Below are 19,738 nucleotides of genomic sequence, written 5' to 3'. Positions count from 1 at the left end.
AGTTCGTACTTCTTAATCTACAGGATCAAACGATACACCTGAAACAGCGTTGTCAAGAAGGCTGCAGCGGGAAAAAACCAAAGGATGGAGACAAATGTGTTGTAAGTTGATTGGAAAGAAGTGTTATGCAGTGTATTTGTTTGTTTTTTGCGTACTTCTATGCGTACTTATTGTTATTTTGCGTACTTTTTCCCTCAATTGTTTTAATTACACCACTAACGGCATAGCTAACTTAGGTGCTCATGTGTATTCTCGAAATATGTTGCGGGAATTTTAAATATCTCTCCTTCCAGGTGGAGACTGGAACATCAGGTTCTGCTCTAATCTTTCTCTCCGGAGTATGCCAAAACATGACGTGCAAAATAAATAAAGAAAGCGAGATATACAAACAAGAAATGAATGTATCAGTCGGTAGTTATGGTAAGTATATTTTAGTTCTGCAGAAATTTTTTCTCTCTCTCTCTCTATATATATATATATATATATGTATCGTCGTCTCTCGTTAATATAAACGCCTCAGTTCCACTGAAAAATCGACCGTAACCTGAGTCGTTCATAATAAAGAATCAAAATATAAACAAAGGAAAAATACACCGCGGATAGTCACAGAATACCCAGTGTCTTTAGCCACTTTATTTTAGAATTTAGACCCCAATTTCTTTTCTAAAAAATCATTATAGGTCTCATGTTTTGGACAGATTCTGTCCTCCTCAACTTGACGCCCGACAGGGTTTACTGCCTTACAGGCGGCGAGTCAAACCGAAAATTAAAACTGTTCGGTTAAGGTTACGGTTACCAATATATGTAAAAAATCAGTTTAGTTTCTTTCGTTTTTTGTACAGGTATATGGTATTTGCGACACTAGTTTTTTTCGGTTCGGAAAGAATGTTGACAAATGGATGTTATAATGTTGCAGGGTTCCCAGAATAATATTACTCTTAAACTTCAGATGATCTTTCTTTTCAATGGATTGTTTTATTTAAGGTTAAATATATTATTCATAATAATTGGTTTCAGGTAGCCGTGATAGACACAATGAGTCGTCGAGGAGAAATGAGTCGTGGTGGCATCACGTTACAAAAATTAAAAACAATGTGATCGCTTCCGTTGATTGGTTAGGAGTCTCAAATATTTTTACTGGTAAAACTCTCGTACTCTATATTTCTTATCTTATTTTTGCTAGGGAAGAACATAATGCACACAGTACAAGACGCTGCAAAAACCATCTTCCATAGCAAAAAAAAAGTTTGACTCCGGGTTGTGCGGAGGTTATTGCATTTTAACATACCTATGAACCTTTCGTTGTTTCAAGGACTTTTTTTTATTATTTCCTTATTTTTTTATTAGTAGTCTAGAAGTAGCACCATTAAAACATCGTATCCAATAAAACATATGGATTTCATAACGCTAGGGATCACCGAAAAAAAAAAAGTGAGTTCCAATGCCCCATTTCATCGTCCACCAGATCTGCAAGAAGGTTAATTTTTGCTCTTAGCCCGAGACTGAGGCAGGAAAAGAGGAAAGTTTCAAAGTAGAAGAAAAATGAACAGTCGAGGACACGTCTCTATGGTTACAAATGGTTAACATCCACCAGCTCGCCTGCGCGATCACTACATTATCCAGATTAATATATTTTGATATTTCATAGCGTTGATAGCATTGACAGTTGGGAGGACGAAGTGAGATCAACGTTGCAGTATTATAGCTCACAAGTGCACACTCCGGAGAAGGCTGTAAACAAGCAGGTCGAGAACACAATTTTATATTAATATGGCAGTGAAAACTAAACTTTTACTCTTATTTATAACTGGATGCTCCACTTTCTGACGCCTTCTTCGTCTACGTTGTCAAGCAAAGAATCCGCCTACAGGTTTGAATTTGTTATAAAAATTTTGCCGAACCGATTTATTATATGAATTACCGGTTAATTTCTAACGGCTACTGTTACGGTTTCTTTCAAATGAAAATAAAAAGTTTTATGGAACCGCTTTTTCACATCCGACACGGTACGATAGGCCCTCCGGTACGCTCTGCGCAAGCGCCACCCCAGAAGACTCCGACATGCGCAGTTCGTACAGGAGGGCCTATCCCAAGCCGCACATTACGACCGGCTCAAGCTTGAGCCAGACTGGGCAGGCGGGGAAGTTTCACTGGGCCTAGATTGTTTTGCCCCATGGCGCTAGGTAGCCCCATCCTGGTATGACCACTGCTCCGGGATCGCCGGATGCCTCCCGTCATTCACCTGCCCCGGAATCCCCTTTCCGTGGCCGCCGTGGTCGTTTCGAAGAGGTTTTCGTAATCGCGGCGCTTACACGTGTTTGTCGCACGAGCGGCAGGAATGGCTCAGGAGCTTCTGGCAAAGATTGCCGGAATGCTCGTAGCGGGGCAAAACCTTCTCTTTTTCTTCCTGGAAAACGAACCGGCTGTCGCGCCAAGGGGTAAGCAAGCGGCCATTTGAAATGGGCGAGATCAGGCCAGATTAGGGGTGCCACGAACTTTTGTCGAACCAGATTTTTTGGTCGAACTTCCGGGGTTCGACTGGGTCGAACCGGTGCGACGAACCTTGGAACTTTTCACCAGATTCGACCTGATCGACTTTGTGGACAGTGTGGTCATACATTGATACAAGCATGTCTAGGTTTGACTTTTTTTTTTATGCAAAGGGTTATTTTATATTGTGAACACCTGCAATTAAAAGAAACTAATTCTAGTCAATGAAGAAGTTAATAACTTTATTTTTAGTACTGTATTAACTGAAATAGCTAATCAGCGCTGCACTTAATTTATCTCTTAGCAATTATTATCCAATCCGAAGCCAACTGGCCAGCCTGTCGCGCATGCGCACACGAGTCGAACCTCAATGAAGGTTCGTAGAACTTTCCATTAAAAGTTCGAAAAAGTCGAACCTCGCCGAACTCAAACCGCGGCCGGCTCGCGACACCCCTAGGCGAGATTCCCCGAGAGAAAGGAAGTCACGTGTGTGCGCCGAGTGTGTGCGCTGGCTTCCGGTTGAATCCGCCCTAATAGTCGGAGCGACTTTTCTCGGATCCTGATTGAGATCCGGAGCGGGAGCTAATCCAAAACGACCAGTGGAACACGTCCGTCTCGATTTGGATCGCCCAGTGAAATGGGCTCGCTCCAGAAAAGTCGATCCCGGCGCGCTCTAGAACGACCCAGTGGAATTCGCCAATAATCACTTACATGTAGTTCAGCCTTTACGCAAAGCAACGCAGGAATGAAAAGATCCTGCTGTTGTTACCCCCTTCCTGCCTCCCCAGTCTGTCGTCCGCTATGCAACTCCAAACCACTGTGGTAGGGAATCTTTGAAGCTGCATGTACACTGGCGGTTGTATCACTAGCATAGCTGTTCCAAATCGGGTTGTAGAAAGGTTCAGTTTCACATGCACCTGGTTATGAAAATGGATCCAAATGGTCGAGCCTGCTTACCTGGCTCGCTGGCGCGGAGACAGATACAGCCATTGCCCATGCTGCAATGAGGACGGAGCCAATTCCAAACACGCCTTTCTGGGATGCAGCCATTTCGCCCGTGAGCGAGTACAGCTCAGGCGTAGGACGTCAGCAGCCACAGGAACCATCGGCAGAGGCAGGACTCAAGGCGCCGGCAAAATGTAACCTCCGCAAGCAAAACAGCAGACAGCTGCGTGAACAAAGACCTCACCCAAGTGCGCGCTAAATCCGTTTTTTTTTTTTTTTTTTTTTTCTTTTTTTTTCTATCTATTGCTTCCGCCGACTCAAAACTGGCGCTTCGAGCGGGCGCGAGGGCCGTGCTGATTGGCCCGCGCGCTCCCTGTCCTTGCACGTGAGCAGCTCTCCCCTTTCAAGGCATCCGCGCTGCGGGCAGGGACACTGGCGCATTCCAAGCGTCTGACTCACCTGCTCATTGCACCTGCGGGTAACGGATTTTTCCCGCGCATTTCCAGCATCACGCGGGAGGCTCCCCGCCTCGGGTACTTGCGCTGGAAGCTGCTTCTCGGTGAAAGCCAGGGTGGATAAATGCCGTGGTAAAAAGTGGGAAATTTATAAAGTTCGAGTTCGACGAATTTTGACAGTTTGATTTCCAATTTGTCCGGTATAATTCCACTAGAACCAGTTCATTTCCGGTTTGGCCTGCTCATATCCAAACTGTTTTCAAATCGTTTTTTTTTTTTTCAATAGGGAAAACATGTTATCTTTTATGTCTCTATCTAAAACAGACTTCTTGCACTCAAACATCGCTTTCTAGTGCGAGGGCTGGTGTCACAAAGCACCAAAAATACGCTAAGAGGACGTTCATACGAATAAAGAAAAAAGCAAATAAGTGAGACGAACTATGGAGTAACAGTGGCTTTCAGCGGGCATTCTGGGTTCAATATAATACGAGCTTGAGCCAAGGAACATTGAACAGCGGCAATTTCCTGCCATTCCTTGGCTCACCCTATCTTCGATCTGGCAGCATGCCCGAACACTGGCTATTGATCGTATTGAGTGGACCATTGAACTCCTACGAACCACCGTGGAACCTTAAACCTTGGCGGAGGCATTGCTACCTTGGCCATCTCTGACCGAGGAAAATCAATAGACAGCCAGGGTACATCAAATACTGGCATCGGCCTGTTTACACTGGCCATCAATAACCAAGGAAATTGATTGGTCAACCAGGGGACACGTTCCCTGGCAGTTCCTTGGCTTTCTGGAGCAGGGGACGACTCTGAAACGCCAGGCTGGCGTACAGACGTAAATGGCTCTGCAGTCGTGGCCAAGCTATCACAACTAAGAGCCAATCCTGGCCCAACTAAACCAAGCAAGTGTGCTACCTGGGATCGTACCGTATCGGATGTGCAAAAACGGTTTCCTAAAACTCCGTAATATAGTTTGCGTTCCGGTTACGGTTACCGGGTTACGGTATGTGGTTTCAGTTTCTGCTGCTAAGCGACCTGGGAGGTGTCCTGCCTTGCGTTTTAAGCAGAAGCAGTGTACATTATCAGCGAATGTCCTTCCGTTTTGTCATGTATGAAGGTAGGCACTAATGGAGAAGAAGCGGCAGGTTACTCATTTGAACTCAAAGCCTGGAATAATCAAACCATTCTTCTGTGTGCAGGTCTTGTTTTAAATGCGAGAGCATTTCTGACGTAGGGAAAGTAAGTGACATCAAAGGCGTATTGAAAATACAAAATTGGTTGTCGGGGTGATATAAACCCTTTCTGTGAATCCGTTACTCGTCACTGCCGTTTATTCCCACACTTATTTGAGTTGTAGGGATCACTTTATGTATAAAATACGAATTTCACTATTGTGGCATAACAATGTTGCTGTCATAGCAACCACCGTAGCCACTACACTCGTGTCAAGCTTTTTGTTTGAGCTCTTAGGCATAATCCATATGTCTGTCTACACACCTACATTACGTTCCGGGGATGTCGTGAAGCCACGTCGCGTCCTCGATAACCACCGCCGCGATATGGATACCATCGTTTCGACTTCGATAATGCAAATCCTAACTCGGCATGTATGGATAAGTTATACCTCAATCTAAAAGCACCCGTGTGTCATTTTACCCGTAGAGCACCTGGTGAGCCAAGCACTGTAATGGAGCGAGCTCTGCGAAGGACGTGGTCGAAAATAATGTTGAACACAAAAAGCGGAGTCTGCTATGTGACCTTGGGCCTGACCCTTTATATTCACAGGCTCAGTGTAACACTCAGCTCAGTCTCAGTGTAACAGAGCAGACTTCCCTACACATATAATTGGCCTTGTTATTTGTCGAGTTATTTTTTGAATTTCTTCGATTGACTCTCCGAGTGCTTTCCAGAAAAGTAGGCGGACGGGAATTTTAAGATATAAATTTATCTGGTTGATATATGATGGCATTAAGCTCTTGCGTTGTATTCGCCTCTTTTGTGCTCTTCTTCAATATGACGCTTTAGTAGTGTTTAAGTTGTATTCGCGTAAATATTTCGTTCTGAACAATCTGAAAACAAAGACAATGTCGCTCAGCATGGGGGATCGATGGTCGAGTGGGCTATCGCACACCAGTTCGAAGCACGGGGAGCGAAAGCTAGCGCTGGAGAACCCAGGATTCTGGGCTCAATCCCGACATATATGCCCGTTTTGATCTGGATGAGCATCGTACCGGCGTGTGTTCGTGTATTACTACTCCGTGATGCACCTTAAAGACCCCAGGGTAGCGGTTCTCCTGCACTGGTTAAATTTCTCATCTACAGCTGGGAGACTCGTTGCCCATTGAGGCAAACCAAGTTCTAGGCTATATCAACATACACAGAACCCAATTTTTTTTTTTGTCGCTCAGCAGTAAGCGTGGCTCATCTGTGCTCACACCTTACACTGCACTGTGATTCCCCGAGGGTCTGTAATATATGACCTTGGGATTCTCGTTGACTCAGCATTTAACTTTATTCATTACGTATCAGCTATTTCTAAGTCCTCGACGATGACTCTGTGCGCGATATCTCGCTTAACAAAACGATTTTCTTCACCTGCATGTTTCGTGTGGCTATTTTGTTCCTTGTATCGTTTGGACTTATATTCACAATACTGCGTCATCCTATTTTGAACAGGTTATAAGGCGGTTTATGTAAGTTATCTACAACAGGTATTTTGTGGCCAAGTGCTGTTAGATTACGTCAGAAATTGGGATTATGTTCTTTGTTTAATATACGTCGTTTACCTGATTTATTCCTTTTACGTGAGATTGTCGGCGCAGCTGTTGACTTGTCATTCCCTTTAAGCGCTGTAGCTTTCATGCCTCTTCTCAGTCCGGTCGCTCTCAGTACCCTTCTTAATCCGTTTTTTTTCATGTTTTTCCAATTACAAGAATGAAACTCGAATATAACGCGCTAGAACAACCTGTAATAGAAGTTTTCATGACATTAACACTTTTCGGCGAGCAATCGATTGCTTGACTTTTGTATCTGCTTTGTACGTGTTTCCTTATTCCTATGACAGTGCACCCCTTTGTATGGTTTGTGCTGTTTGTGAACACAGGACAATAAAAATTATTAAAACGTTTCACTTCATGTTGGCTCACGGTGTGCCTTGACAAAGTCTTCATAGAGTACGGCTGAGAGAGACTCAGAAAGTGAAAGTTCAATTGCGTAGATTAGCCGAACAGATCTCAAGTTAAGCATAATTTTTCGTGATTCTTACTCTCACATGTCAAGAAATATTGTTATGTAACTTAAAAATCATTATTATTAATGTCTTTTGTCTAAGCTTTAAATCATTTCACTAATAGTTAAACTAAAAACCGTTGCCCATATCTTCCCCTAGTATTTCTGGAAGTTTCTTTGAAGCTCTTTTTTTTCGCCAGCCTGAAGTGCATGCCATGGGCATGATTGGTAATATATTTTGCGCATTAATAGGGGATATATTATATTTCACGGCTTTGGGCTCTCTAAAAAGCGGGACTTCTTTTTAAAGATGAATGCTTTATTATTCTTTCGTCGCTATTTCGAAAGTTTTAAAGGAGTTGTTATATTACGATACTCTAGACTCTCATCACTATACATAATCGATGATATATTGTTAAATATAGGTAAAAGAAAGCGAGATTTAATTAATGAAATAAGAAATAGTATGCTTTCGTGGACCAATAATGTATTAAAATTTGTCACTTTTCTTTGTTGTGAGTCTGATTTGTTTAGGTCTATGGTTTTAAGGGCTGCCTTTTACCTCTACTTATCTAACGAAAAGCTTCCGCTTTTTTGTCGTAGATAAAGCATCAGTCCCACAACTACCTGGTTGCGGGTTCAGAAGTATTCAAGATAAAAACAGACAGGTAAGTATACTTCCGAAACGCCCATGCCAGCTCGTTTGCGAAGTTTTTTTTTCTAGTTGAGTCAATTGCTTACTTGAATTACTGCGGTATTTCCCAATAATGCTTGGAGTTGGGCTAGTTGGTTTGATATTGATGGTGTGCTGCGCTGCGTAGTTACGCGGAAAAAAACACTGGAGAAAATGAAGTTAAAGCAGAAGGACATACAAAACATGCATGAATTGGCGCAGACTAACAACTGTTTAATTTCTTTCTCTTTTTTCTCCCCCCGACCCGTATTTCCGATATTGCGGCTGAGAAAACGAATGGTTGATGTCTTGAATTTGTTGGTTTCTGAACTTGATGGTGTTTGCCGTAGCTGCCTCTTTGATATATGAACTGGATGGTGTGTTTTCGTAGCGTTTACCTGGGGCCTGATGTTTGCTCCGACATGTTTGGTATCTTATTGAGTAGATCTATTTCTTCTGTAAGGAGGTGCTGCAAAATGCTACGGTCGGAGACATGGAGACAGGTACGCTTCTTCAAGCTGAACATCAGGAACATTTGCGACTTTTTCTTGGCACCGTCCCAGGCCAAGATCATGTACAAATATTTCGTGGATTTAGCAGAAAACCAAGGTGAGGACCAGTGAAAGGCACGCATTCAACGTACGCCAAGAAAGAAAAAGAGAGAGACAGACAACAAAGGAAATGTCACCAACATGACCGACATGACGATTCCAGACAAGGTGTCCAAGATTTTGAGGAAGGGTCCGAAATACGCGGTGCAACCGAGGGCCAAAACAGTGGACTTGATTGGCATGGCACGCGATGTCGCAAGAAAGGCTCCAGAGGGAGAACGAGAAGCATGCATTATTGAGGGTATTAAAGAGGTATCCAACAATCTACGAAAACCGAGACAAAGAGGAGTAAACACTAATGACACGTTACTATGGCTCAGAAATAACAACTGCCGCCTACTCATGGCTGACAAGACTGAAGAATTCGTCATTTTAGAACAAGAGATGTATGAGAAGAAATCTAGGGAAGCCATAATAAAAAACTTCGAGACAAGAAAAGAAATCACCGACAGAAGCATAAAAAACGCAAGAGCACAAGTGGCTCGGCTCTGTGAAACTAATGGTCTCATTAAGATTGCTAAGGAGGTAAAAGGCAGCAGGAATCTCTACCTGAATCATTTCTTTACGGTAAAGACACATAAGGAAGGCAGCCCATTCCGGGTTATAGTAGAGGACAAAGGAACCTGGCAACACGTTATAGCAAAAGAGATACAGAAACAATTATCACTTCTCCAAGTAGACGATCCGTTCCTGGTCCGCAATTCCGATGAAGTGGTTGGATTTTTAAAAACAACACAACCCATCACAGCCTTTTCGGTGGACGTAAAAGATATGTATTACAACATTCCACAGGAAAGAGCAATCGAGGCGGTGGAAGAGGGCATCGACGCATACGGATCTGTGAGGTTTCAAAACCAGTGCGGAATCAGCACTAGGGAATTCCTGAGTCTCTTAAGAGCATATTTAGGTTCTCTAAATGTCATGTTCGAAGAGAAGGTTTATACTCAAAAAGAGGGCGTATGTATAGGGTCGTGCATAGCGCCAGCCCTATGTGACCTGTACATGGCAAAGGGAAATAGAGAGCTACAGGGATTTTTCGAGGAAAATGGAGTCAGCAAGTGCTTTAGATATGTTGACGATTTTTTGGTGTGTTTTCGAATACACAAACTAACAGACAAGGTACGCTCAAAGATTATGGAGAAATTTCGAGAAGCGCATAGAGGACTGGAATTTACTTCTGAGTTACCTGAGAAAGGCAGCCTTCAGTTCTTGGACATCCACATGACTTTTGAGGACAGACACACATGCTGGATGTACAAAACTAGAGGAAAAAACGAATTCTGCCGTATGACTCTGGACACACAAAGTTAGTAAAGAGGAGTGTTGCCTCAGGATGCATGTGGCGAGCAATACAAAAATCGTGTCACCACAAAGTCTCAGAAAGTTTAGAGAGGCAGACAAGCAGACTACACGCAAGCGATTATCCTGAACCCATACTGGTAGCTGTAGCAGAAAAATGTATTTTCACACTCACAGGAAAGTGCCAAACAAAGGAGATCTTGGACAAAAGACCACAGGTGGTACTGCCATACATACACAATTTTTCACACAGGATAAAAAATATCCCCGCAAGGTACGAAGTCAGAGTGTCACTATCCGCCCCTTTCAGGCTCAAGGGACTATGCAGGAAGGTCAACAATGAAGCGGAGGAGACTAACGGCAAGGCGCTGTGTCAAGTAAAACACAGGAGCAAATTCGTCGAATGTGTCGATGTTGTGGTATACAAAATACCACTGTCGTGTGGAAGATCCTACGTCGGGCAGACTGGGAGATGCCTTATCGAGAGACTAAGGGAGCACAACCATGCATGCGAACAACTACAAGCACCTGGCAACCTTGCAGCCCATTGCTCACAATGCAACTGCAAAGCTCTCCTTGACAGTACTTCCATCTTGGCCAGATCAAAGGACAGAACTAAGCGTGAAATAATCGAGGCCTTTCACATGGCCTCGGGTAGACACGGAGCGTGCGTCAGTGAGCCATCACTAGCTTTGCGACAAGAAGAAATAGATCTACTCAATAAGATACCAAACATGTCGGAGCAAACATCAGGCCCCAGGTAAACGCTACGAAAACACACCATCCAGTTCATATATTAAAGAGGCAGCTACGGCAAACACCGTCAAGTTCAGAAACCAACAAATTCAAGACATCAACCATTCGTTTTCTAAGCCGCAATATCGGCAATAGGGGTCGGGGGAAGAAAAAAGAGAAAGAAATTAAACAGTTAGTCTGCGCCAATTCATGCATGTTTTGTATGTCCTTCTGCTTTAACTTCATTCTCTCCAGTGTTTTTTCCGCGTAACTACGCAGCGCAGCACACCATCAAGGTATTTCCCACTTTATTCAGTTCCAAAGGGCTTAGACCTCTGCTCCCCTCACTATTATTTTTATGGATCCGTCTTTTCATCCATATCTCCCTCTCCTGTAAGCTGATAAAAGGGGATAAGAGAGCCCTTAAGAGAAAGAAAAAAAGGTAATAAATATAAACCGTAGTCATTGTGTGTTCTTCTCAACGTCTTCATAACTATATTAAAAAAAAGAAGGAAAGATTCTTTAAAGTAGCTTAGTCTCTATACAGAATAACTTTAACTGTAACGCGTTACTTTTATACTTAATGAACTGCAACTGTAACTTAAATATATTTTGACAAACTATCTGTAACTGTAGCTAATTAGTTTTTAAAAGTAACTTGACCGGAAGTAAAAGTGACCGGAAGTCGCTTGGGACACAAGCAGCAGTTCATGTTCGTAAACTGCAAAAGCGTCTAAAGTTAAAGGCTGCGGTCATCCCCGTCATCGTCGGTCTCCATGACTATATGGTTCAGTGTCGGGAGGCCGAAAAGAATGGGGCGCAAAATATGGACGTCCGTAACCCGTGTGCGGGGTTCTCCTCGACAGTGGCTGCTTCGTTGCAGAACTGCGTCCTGGCAACCGCTGACGACCGACTGTTGTACACGGTATAGGCAACACGCTCTCTGTGTCGTTCAATGGATTCTAGGGACCCCACAGATCGGGTAGAGAAACCACCGCTCCAAGTCATTGTGGGTCGAAGGGTGCTCGATAGGGGCACCATCTCACAGTGAGTCCCCCGAAGGGATCCGGGATTTTCGCGGTCAGGTCTGTTAGTGGTGAACGGCCGGGAGTGCTGGTCCGATGCCAGATGGGTGTACCATGGAAACGGAGGAGCCCTGCTAATCCAGGACGTCCCATGTCCCCGTGAAGAATTGGCATGGGGCGACAAGGCACCCGATGTCGGCGGTGGTGAGGGGTGCCGTGATCTGCGGTAGAATGAGGCTCGACAATAGCCAAATATAAATTTTAATCTAACCTGATTAAAAGCAAAATGTCCACAAAATTGTGATGACAAGGTTAGAGGCAGAAATACAGTTCACAGGAGTGTTTGACGTTATAATATATAAATAATCTATAGAGGCTGGATTTATTTGCCGGCAGCGCTAAAAATATTCTTGATTAAAAGAAACAGATCACCTTGAAAGCATTTTATTGGCTTGTGGAACGGACCATTTCTAAGAAAAATGTGTATACACGCTACCTCCCGAAGGAGTAAAAAACTGATATGAGGCCAGCCAAGGTACTCTTTTAGTAAAGGTTTAAGCCACTATTACAATAGGATGTTTCAACGTCATATGGTACGATGCTGGCCCGGGTCACATTTTTTATATGTGTGTCATGCTCATGTGAGGAACATTCAGCCATATATGAACGCCGTGGTTGAGTTTCCTCTGAAGATGTCACATTCCGCAGCTCGAGGGGTTGTAATGTTTGGAAGTGGGCTAGTCGGTGGTGCATTGTAAACATATAATTAAAACACCGCAAACGAACACAAGGACCAATAGAAGAAGGGACTAGGAATGGAATGTCAAGGTATCACTATAGTGCATCATTTTCACACCGAACCATGCCGTAGTAAATTGTTTTTATTTATGTTATAAACAGTTTATGGCACGTACACAGAATATTAACAATTAAACTTAAAGATTTACATGCAAAAAAGTAACAAAACACGTCAAGTAAACAAGTTTTATAACCACATTCACGAATAATTTACCAACAAACTAGTTCGTATAAAGAAACGCAAAATGTATTAAAATGACTTTAAGGGTACATCACAAATTTATAAAAAAATATTTGCTTAGCCATTATTGTTCTAGTTATATTAATGCAGAAACATAGCTCGTTTTTCTAAATGGTGCAAAATTGCCCGTCAATATTTAAAACAACCCAAATTTAATTTATCTTAAACTCTTCTTAATTGTCTGCAGTGTCTATAACTGACTTCTGATGGCAAAAAATTCAGCAACAAATTATTTCCAAAAGAAAAAAAAATAAACCTTCACTCATATTGAGCTAACAAGCATGTCTTTGTTTATGGGCTTTGCTGCAATGTCGGCTCCAAAGAGCCATTTTCTATAACAAACAAGGACTGTACAGCGGTGCTGCTCTATCGAAGGGTATAGAAAGTGGCGCTGTCACTAGCTTAGCTTTATGTTTGTGATTCATCGCGTTGCCGCATAAGACCATCCTTTTATACTTTTGCTTATAAAGGCCTCTTGGCGAACGCCATTGCTGTCGACAGTTGAGAACTGTACGTGCAACCCCTTATCGTGAAACGCAAAGCCCGCACACAAGGAAGGTCTATCACCGCGAGAGCAATGCTAGGAAAGTAGTCTCTGGAAAGTCGATGATATCTTGGTGTTCAACATTGTGTAACGACAAACAAGCCATCATTGCGTACCCTACAGTGGAATGCAGATATAGAAGTTGATAACTACAACGGTTTCGTTGCTGGGCGATTCTATGTTTGTTCATAAAATGATGGTCAGGGTCATATACTGTATATTTCTGTAAAATATATACCTTATGAAAGGCATTTTCTTTGGAGGAGCGCCCAGCTATATACCGGTACACATATAAGGTGGCTCACGAAGCGCGGGCAAAATAGTTATTGTGAAATGTACGCATCGCACAGAAAAAGGTAGGTGTAGTACTGGTCCGTGCTAAAGGGTAAATTTTGGAAAAGAGAACAGTGCTTGACGTATTTAGGTTATTGATTACATTTATACTAAAATTTTTTTAAATGTATTAGGGATTCGAATTCAAAACTTGCTGAGCGTCATTTAAAACCACTAGATCCGTCATTTTCAGAAATGCTTTGCGCGCGTGAGATGCGCAGTAGAGCTCTGAAGTTAACGCTCATACAATAGGTACAAGGCTGGGGCTATAATAATAATATTATTTTTTTTTATTTTCTGTGCCCACAAAGAACTTTTCAGTCTCCACTGTGTTCCACTAAAATACTAAAATACAAATACCGCGAATACTAAAATACTAAATGCAAATACCACATAAAATCTCATAAGATATCTAGGCGAAAGACACCCATTCACGAACAAGCAAGGTAAATTCCCGAAGACACGTAAAAATATCCAGGTGATGTTCCTTATTGAGGGTCAATTGAATCCTTGACAAAGGGGATACAGGGGACATGCAAGATGGATAAGACGTTAATACATTCTGGCTGGCCCTTGATGGAACATGGAAGTCAATGGATCGTAGTAAATCCATTGACCTGACGTTACCATGAACAACTTTATGAAGAGAAACAAAATCTCTGGACTGCCTTTTCATGGCCAATTTCTATAATGCAAAGCAGTGAAGTAGCGTTTTATAATGATAAAAAGGCCTCGCTCCAATATAGGGGTCACCCAATTCTTATCACGCGCTTTTGTACATTTTCGATTTCTGTTGCCTGACCAAGAGATAATGAATTCCAGATTACCGAGCCAAAGTCTAACCGTGATCTAACTCGTGACTTAAACAAATGCAACAAACAAGAAGGTGATGAGAACCGCCGACATATCCGATAAATAATGCCTAACACTCTTAACGCAGCATTAACAGTTATAGACACGTGCTCTTTAAAAAAAAGTGAACTGTCAATACGGACACCGAGATCCCTTACAGAAAAAATACTCGGGGTATCAAGGCGCCTTCGAGGTTGTGAGAAAAAGAAATGAATTCACACTTTCTAGATAGTAGAATATGTTAAGTTTTCTCGGCATTAAAAGACAATTGGTTTTTGAAGCACCAATTTGAAACATGTTCTATGTCAGCTTGAAGACATGTGCAATCCAATACTTACCTCAATACTGACCTATGATAAGATATGTGCAAAACGCGCGGGATCCTTAGCGCACCGGTAGCTTTGTACCTGCTGCACAAGTGGTATGTAAGTGCACTACTGCGCTTCTCACGCGCTCAAAGTCTGTCTAAAAATTACTGATTTAGTGGTTTTAAATAGCGCTCACCTAGTTTTTGATTGAAACTATATCTTTTTTCACTAATTAAAAAGTTCATTAACGAATTTTAGTTAATTACTCACCAGACCGTGCCGGTCCTTCACCCATTGAATGTTCGCTGAGCTTAAGAAACATATAGTGAAGACGGCATTGACGTAGCAGTAAAAACTCCTTTTTTAAAGACTGGTTCGAATAAAAAATAACACTCGGTGTTTTCATGCTGCTTAAGGCGTTCTGAAAAAAAACACCCGATTTGGACGTATTTCCAAAAAGGAAAGAGGGGGAGAGTGTCTTAGGAGGCAACGCAAGGAAACACAAGTATAAAGCTAAGCTAAGCTACACCCTGCGATTGAGCAGCATCACTTTACAGTCTCTGTTGGTTCAATTCAAGCTAGCTCAATTTGAGCGAAAGTTTGTTTACGTTTACCTCTTTTGGAGGTCATAAACTACTCAATATTTTGTCATCACTAGTTCAATACACTGCAGATGATTAAAGAAGGTTTAAAATAAATAAAAATTTTAATCCGTTTATTAATATTCGTTTGCAATTTTGGCACATTTACAGAAATCAGCTGTGTTTCTACATTAACAACACAACTACAATAATGGCTCGCCTTTTTTTTTTCGTAAAGGGCATTTGAAGATTTTTATTTTATACATTTTCCGCCATGTTATTTACTATAACTTGTTGGTAAATAATTTGTTAATGTGTCTTAAACTGTCGTATCCTCAACGACCTTGCAGCGTGAGTCCTGTCGTAAGAAGTGCCTTTTCGCCATGGTACAGTTTACGCTATTTTATTAATGTCAAGTATGAACCAACTAGACCAATCAAAAGTCGCGCTGCTCTAAAACGTGTTTTCGGCGTGTTTCGCAGATTTCTTTTGCACGCAATTTTTTTAATTTTAATTTTATTACTGTTGTGCACATGTTGTAAAAACCCAAACACGCTCGTCAAACTCATCATGTAATAAACCTTTCATAAAATAAGGACAAAAAGAATTACTTTTTGCATCCGTCGGTGTGAAATTGACGGTTGTGCAGAAAACCATAGCAAAACCTTGGCAACCTTCACGCCTCTAGCTTCGTACTTTTATATCTCAGGAATAAAATTAGCTATAGCGTTCGCATATAGCTGAATGCTCTTCCCAAGAACATTGCTTTAACATATATTTTATATAAGCATAAGAAATATGACCCGCACAATCATTCGGCGATCTGACGTGGAAACACCCTATATTGTCTTAGCGTTGCAAAAACCGTATCTACGTTCAAATGAAGCTAACCAATTTTATATTTTGGCCTGTTTGACATAGCGTCAAATTCGAGGAGCTTATAAAAGGGCAAAGGAGTGGAAAAAAAACATAAACTTTTTACAGGCTTGGACAAGTCATCAAGTAAGCGCTGTATAAAAGGTTAAAACCTGTAAGACACCAAACAAAGTTTTTGATACAATATTTACATGAAGTAAAAATTAGTTATACTAGTCATCGTTCCCCACGGTTTTAATGAACAAATTTTTAAAAGACATAGAGATAAAATTAGTTTAGTTGCAATTTGATTCGGTTTAGAATTTTCCGGCTGCTTTAATGAAGCTATTTAGTTAGTGATCTGCTAAACACTTTTTCACGTGGCACAGAGGTGCATGAAACATATAGGGTTCATTTGGACGTTGAAGCATAGAATATGGAACCCCGGAGGCGAAGAAGACTCACCTCTTCTTAAGTCCCTGTTGTTGAGCTTGAAAGTGACCAAGATGACACACATCACTGCCTCATAAAATGGTGCAGTCTTGACTGATCAATCGGGGAAGAAATTAGAGGTGAAAATTTATTAGGGTTTATTAATTAATTTGCCAATTCAGTTAATTGTCGAGTTAAAAAAAAACTAAACTTTACGTCGGTGTTTGGTTTTTCTCCCCTACCTTAGCATGTTGCGAATTCTTAAAAATGTTATCATAATTACTAGTTGACGTGTTCGTGATTTTTTTACTTTCAGTATTTACTTTCCATGGAGTGCACGACCTGTGAAGCTCAGTTGAATCAAACGATACGACCGGATTGCACACAGTGCATTGTATGTAAAACTTTTTATAGTAACTAATTTCCTTGAACATTTATCAATTCGAGTGTTCTGCTAGTGAACGACATTAAAAATGTCGCGATTTTGAAAATGAAAAACCTAGCAGTAAAAGCGTGGTTTCATACCTACTTCCTCCGGTTGTTTAAAGTGCACAATGCAGTAAATGGTCATCCTCCGTCTCACCGAACATTATCGCCATATTACTTCGCCTAGACATGTTCAGTGTGCGAAAAACTTTAAAACATTATATTGTATCTACATTCTGATGGTAAGCGTCTAATTAAAAAAAATATATTTAAAGCCCGGACTTAATTAAGGCACGTGGCATGAACTGCGTGTACATGAATGAGTTCAGTGTTATAAATAAATTATCTGGATACTAAGCTAGTTCGTGTCACGACTTCAATAAGATTGACGCGTAATTTACTTTCTGAGAAAGAAACAGTGTTCAGCCTAGTGTTATTGATATGAGGACCATAGCTGATGATCCAGAAATGATTATAAACTGTAATGTACAAAAATAAAACAATTATATTTTTATTAGTGATTAGATAAATAAAAAGAGGAACTTTTAATGCAAAATATTCACATCAATGTATTAATGAAGAGAGGAGTTATTAATTTAAAAGACGATTCTTCTTAAATATGGCGTGGCTTTCGAACTCACTGAGTTTAGAAATCTTGGAAACAATGACAATGTTAGTTTTGAGAAGTGTGTTTGTTATTCGTTGTATTGTTGGCCATTGCTTTCTTCTTTTCGGGTCCTCTGGTGGGGAAGTTGTAACGTCTTAGACGAGAATATGAATTTTATTCTCCCGCCTCCAGCAGCAAAAAAAAAAAAAAAAAAATGGTAACTGTTTGAACGTTGCAACGCAAATTCTTTAGTGGAGCCGTAAGGTGTAGTCACTGATTAAGTTAGAACGGCGGGGAAAAACCTTTAACGTGAGATTCCTACCATCAACGACGTTGCATGTATCGCGCACCTCGTGCACGTGCAAGCTGATCGTGCGTTCGAAAGGAAAGCTGATTGGAGATTGTGCGTTCGAAAGGCACGGCCTACTGTTCCATTTTTTCAGAGGCTACAATACATACAGGTGCCGCCCCCCCCCCCCCTTCCCTCCCTCCTTTTCAAAGGAAAAAAATGAGTGTTTTTTCATCGTAAAATAAACTACGCAACGCCGAATCTCTCACACTACGACTAAATTCAGCTCTAGCGGTCAAACCAGATGCCAATTAACTAACCGTTAGCTCATGCAAAAGTTGCAAGTGACTTTTTTAACTTATTTAAATGAAAAAGGGGATCCGTTTTGCCCATTTTGGGTAACTGGCGCCATTCAGCTCAATAAAATCGAGCACCATTTTAACATTGAAAATATCGAAAATCGCTTAAACTTCTGACTAAAATAACAACGGTTACTTCTTAAACTTCGGCATCTGGTTCATATCGCTAGCTCTACATTTGGGCGGAGAGTGAGCGTTCGGCGATATATAGTTTATTTTTGCAATAAAGCAAAAAAAGGACGTTTTTTTAGGACATTTTGTATCTTTCGAGCCCAACTTTTGAGCCTGATATTTATTTTTCCGGTGTATGTAGAGCCACTGCATATTTTTGCAATCGTAAGAATAGTAAATATTCTTCAACGGGGAAAGTAGTGCTCACGTTTTGATAAATTCCTGGAAGTAGCAACCTCTATAGTAGCTTACATAGCCACTGAGAGACTAAGATACGCAGGATGTTGCTTATTATGGCAATGCTTCTGTAGACATTGAAATGATGAGAAACGCAAGGAGTGACAACTCCCGAGCAGCATACACAGCCATTAAGATTGCGGAATTAGTCGATAAAAACACTCAAGAATGAATCATAAAGCAAGAAATCTGAAGGTCACGCAGTGTGTTTTTTTTAAGTTGTCCTTACCTACAGATTTGAGATTCCTCATTTGGTGTTCTTAAAGTCTAATGTCGCCGTCTCATAGGCTGTGCAGTGAGGATAAAATTTTGAAGACTGGCCACGACCTGCGTTTCTTACGCTATCATCGAATCTAATATGTTGAGACATCAGAACTGCAGGAAAGTGTCTACCACGTCATTTCGAGATAGGATTGACGTCACTACAGGACTCAGCACCAACGTTACTGGATCAGCTCAGTTACACGACTAGACCATAGACGCTGCTTCCACAAACAGTACACCCCCTCTCCTCCCGGAGCTCGCCTCCCGCCGTTCGACGCGCCACCGTTTTGAGCGCGGCTGATATAGTAACTGCAAAGCACTCTATGAAATACGTATGATTTAAAGCACAGTGTCTAAGCGGCGATTAAAGCACTATATAAAATATTCAGTTTTGAAACGAGAAATCTAGATGTCGCTTCAAACGACGGGACGTGGAGGGAAGGAGGTGAGTGGGGTTCCCCCTCCGCGAGAATTCCACAACTGAGCTAATCTTGTAATGTCGCTCAGCACAAAATCACAGATTTTCTGACGTCACAGAGGTGAAGGTGCATTCGACAACGTCTAATATATTTTCTAAAGATTAGTTGGCGTCTGTATAAATAAATTTCTTCCTAAAGCACGAGTTAACTTTCATTAAGTGGTGCGATTGTTCTTCTTCTGGGCATCTCCTGTAGCTCTTATGTTGCAACAGACTCTAGTCACTTGGAGCTTAAGAGACACAGGGCAGTGCTTAATATCTTCACCTTTTCCGCTTCGCGATTTATTTCCGAGTCTTCTTATCAGTTAATAGCGAGTTTTCGGTAGACCGCTTTAACGCGCCCGGTCAGCTCTATGGAGTGGCGGAATCGCCACTACACAGCGCATGCGCGTCCTCTCTGAGTTCCAGCGTAGCCGGTTGAGCATGCACACTTGCCCAGCCTCGAAGCGGAAAGTGAAAACGATCTACTTCAACGCATTGGTACCACCATGTC

The 19,738-nt window shown here is 41.7% G+C and overlaps 1 protein-coding gene across 1 annotated transcript in view; it reads left to right on the top strand.

Annotated features, from left to right (window-relative positions):
- LOC8052371 overlaps nt 1-19,738 on the top strand; it is a 32,282-nt gene that overhangs the window by 12,124 nt on the left and 420 nt on the right. Inside the window, exons 4-7 of the mRNA XM_029982248.2 lie at nt 24-101; nt 294-420; nt 7,731-7,795; nt 16,731-16,808. Coding sequence (XP_029838108.2) covers nt 24-101; nt 294-420; nt 7,731-7,795; nt 16,731-16,808 — 348 coding nt within the window. The remainder of the gene's footprint in view (nt 1-23; nt 102-293; nt 421-7,730; nt 7,796-16,730; nt 16,809-19,738) is intronic.

This window comes from Ixodes scapularis, unplaced genomic scaffold (genome assembly GCF_016920785.2).
Source record: "Ixodes scapularis isolate PalLabHiFi unplaced genomic scaffold, ASM1692078v2 PGA_scaffold1__304_contigs__length_218370807, whole genome shotgun sequence".
Classification (NCBI taxonomy): Eukaryota; Metazoa; Arthropoda; class Arachnida; order Ixodida; family Ixodidae; genus Ixodes; species Ixodes scapularis.
This window is presented reverse-complemented; position numbering and strand designations above follow the sequence as displayed.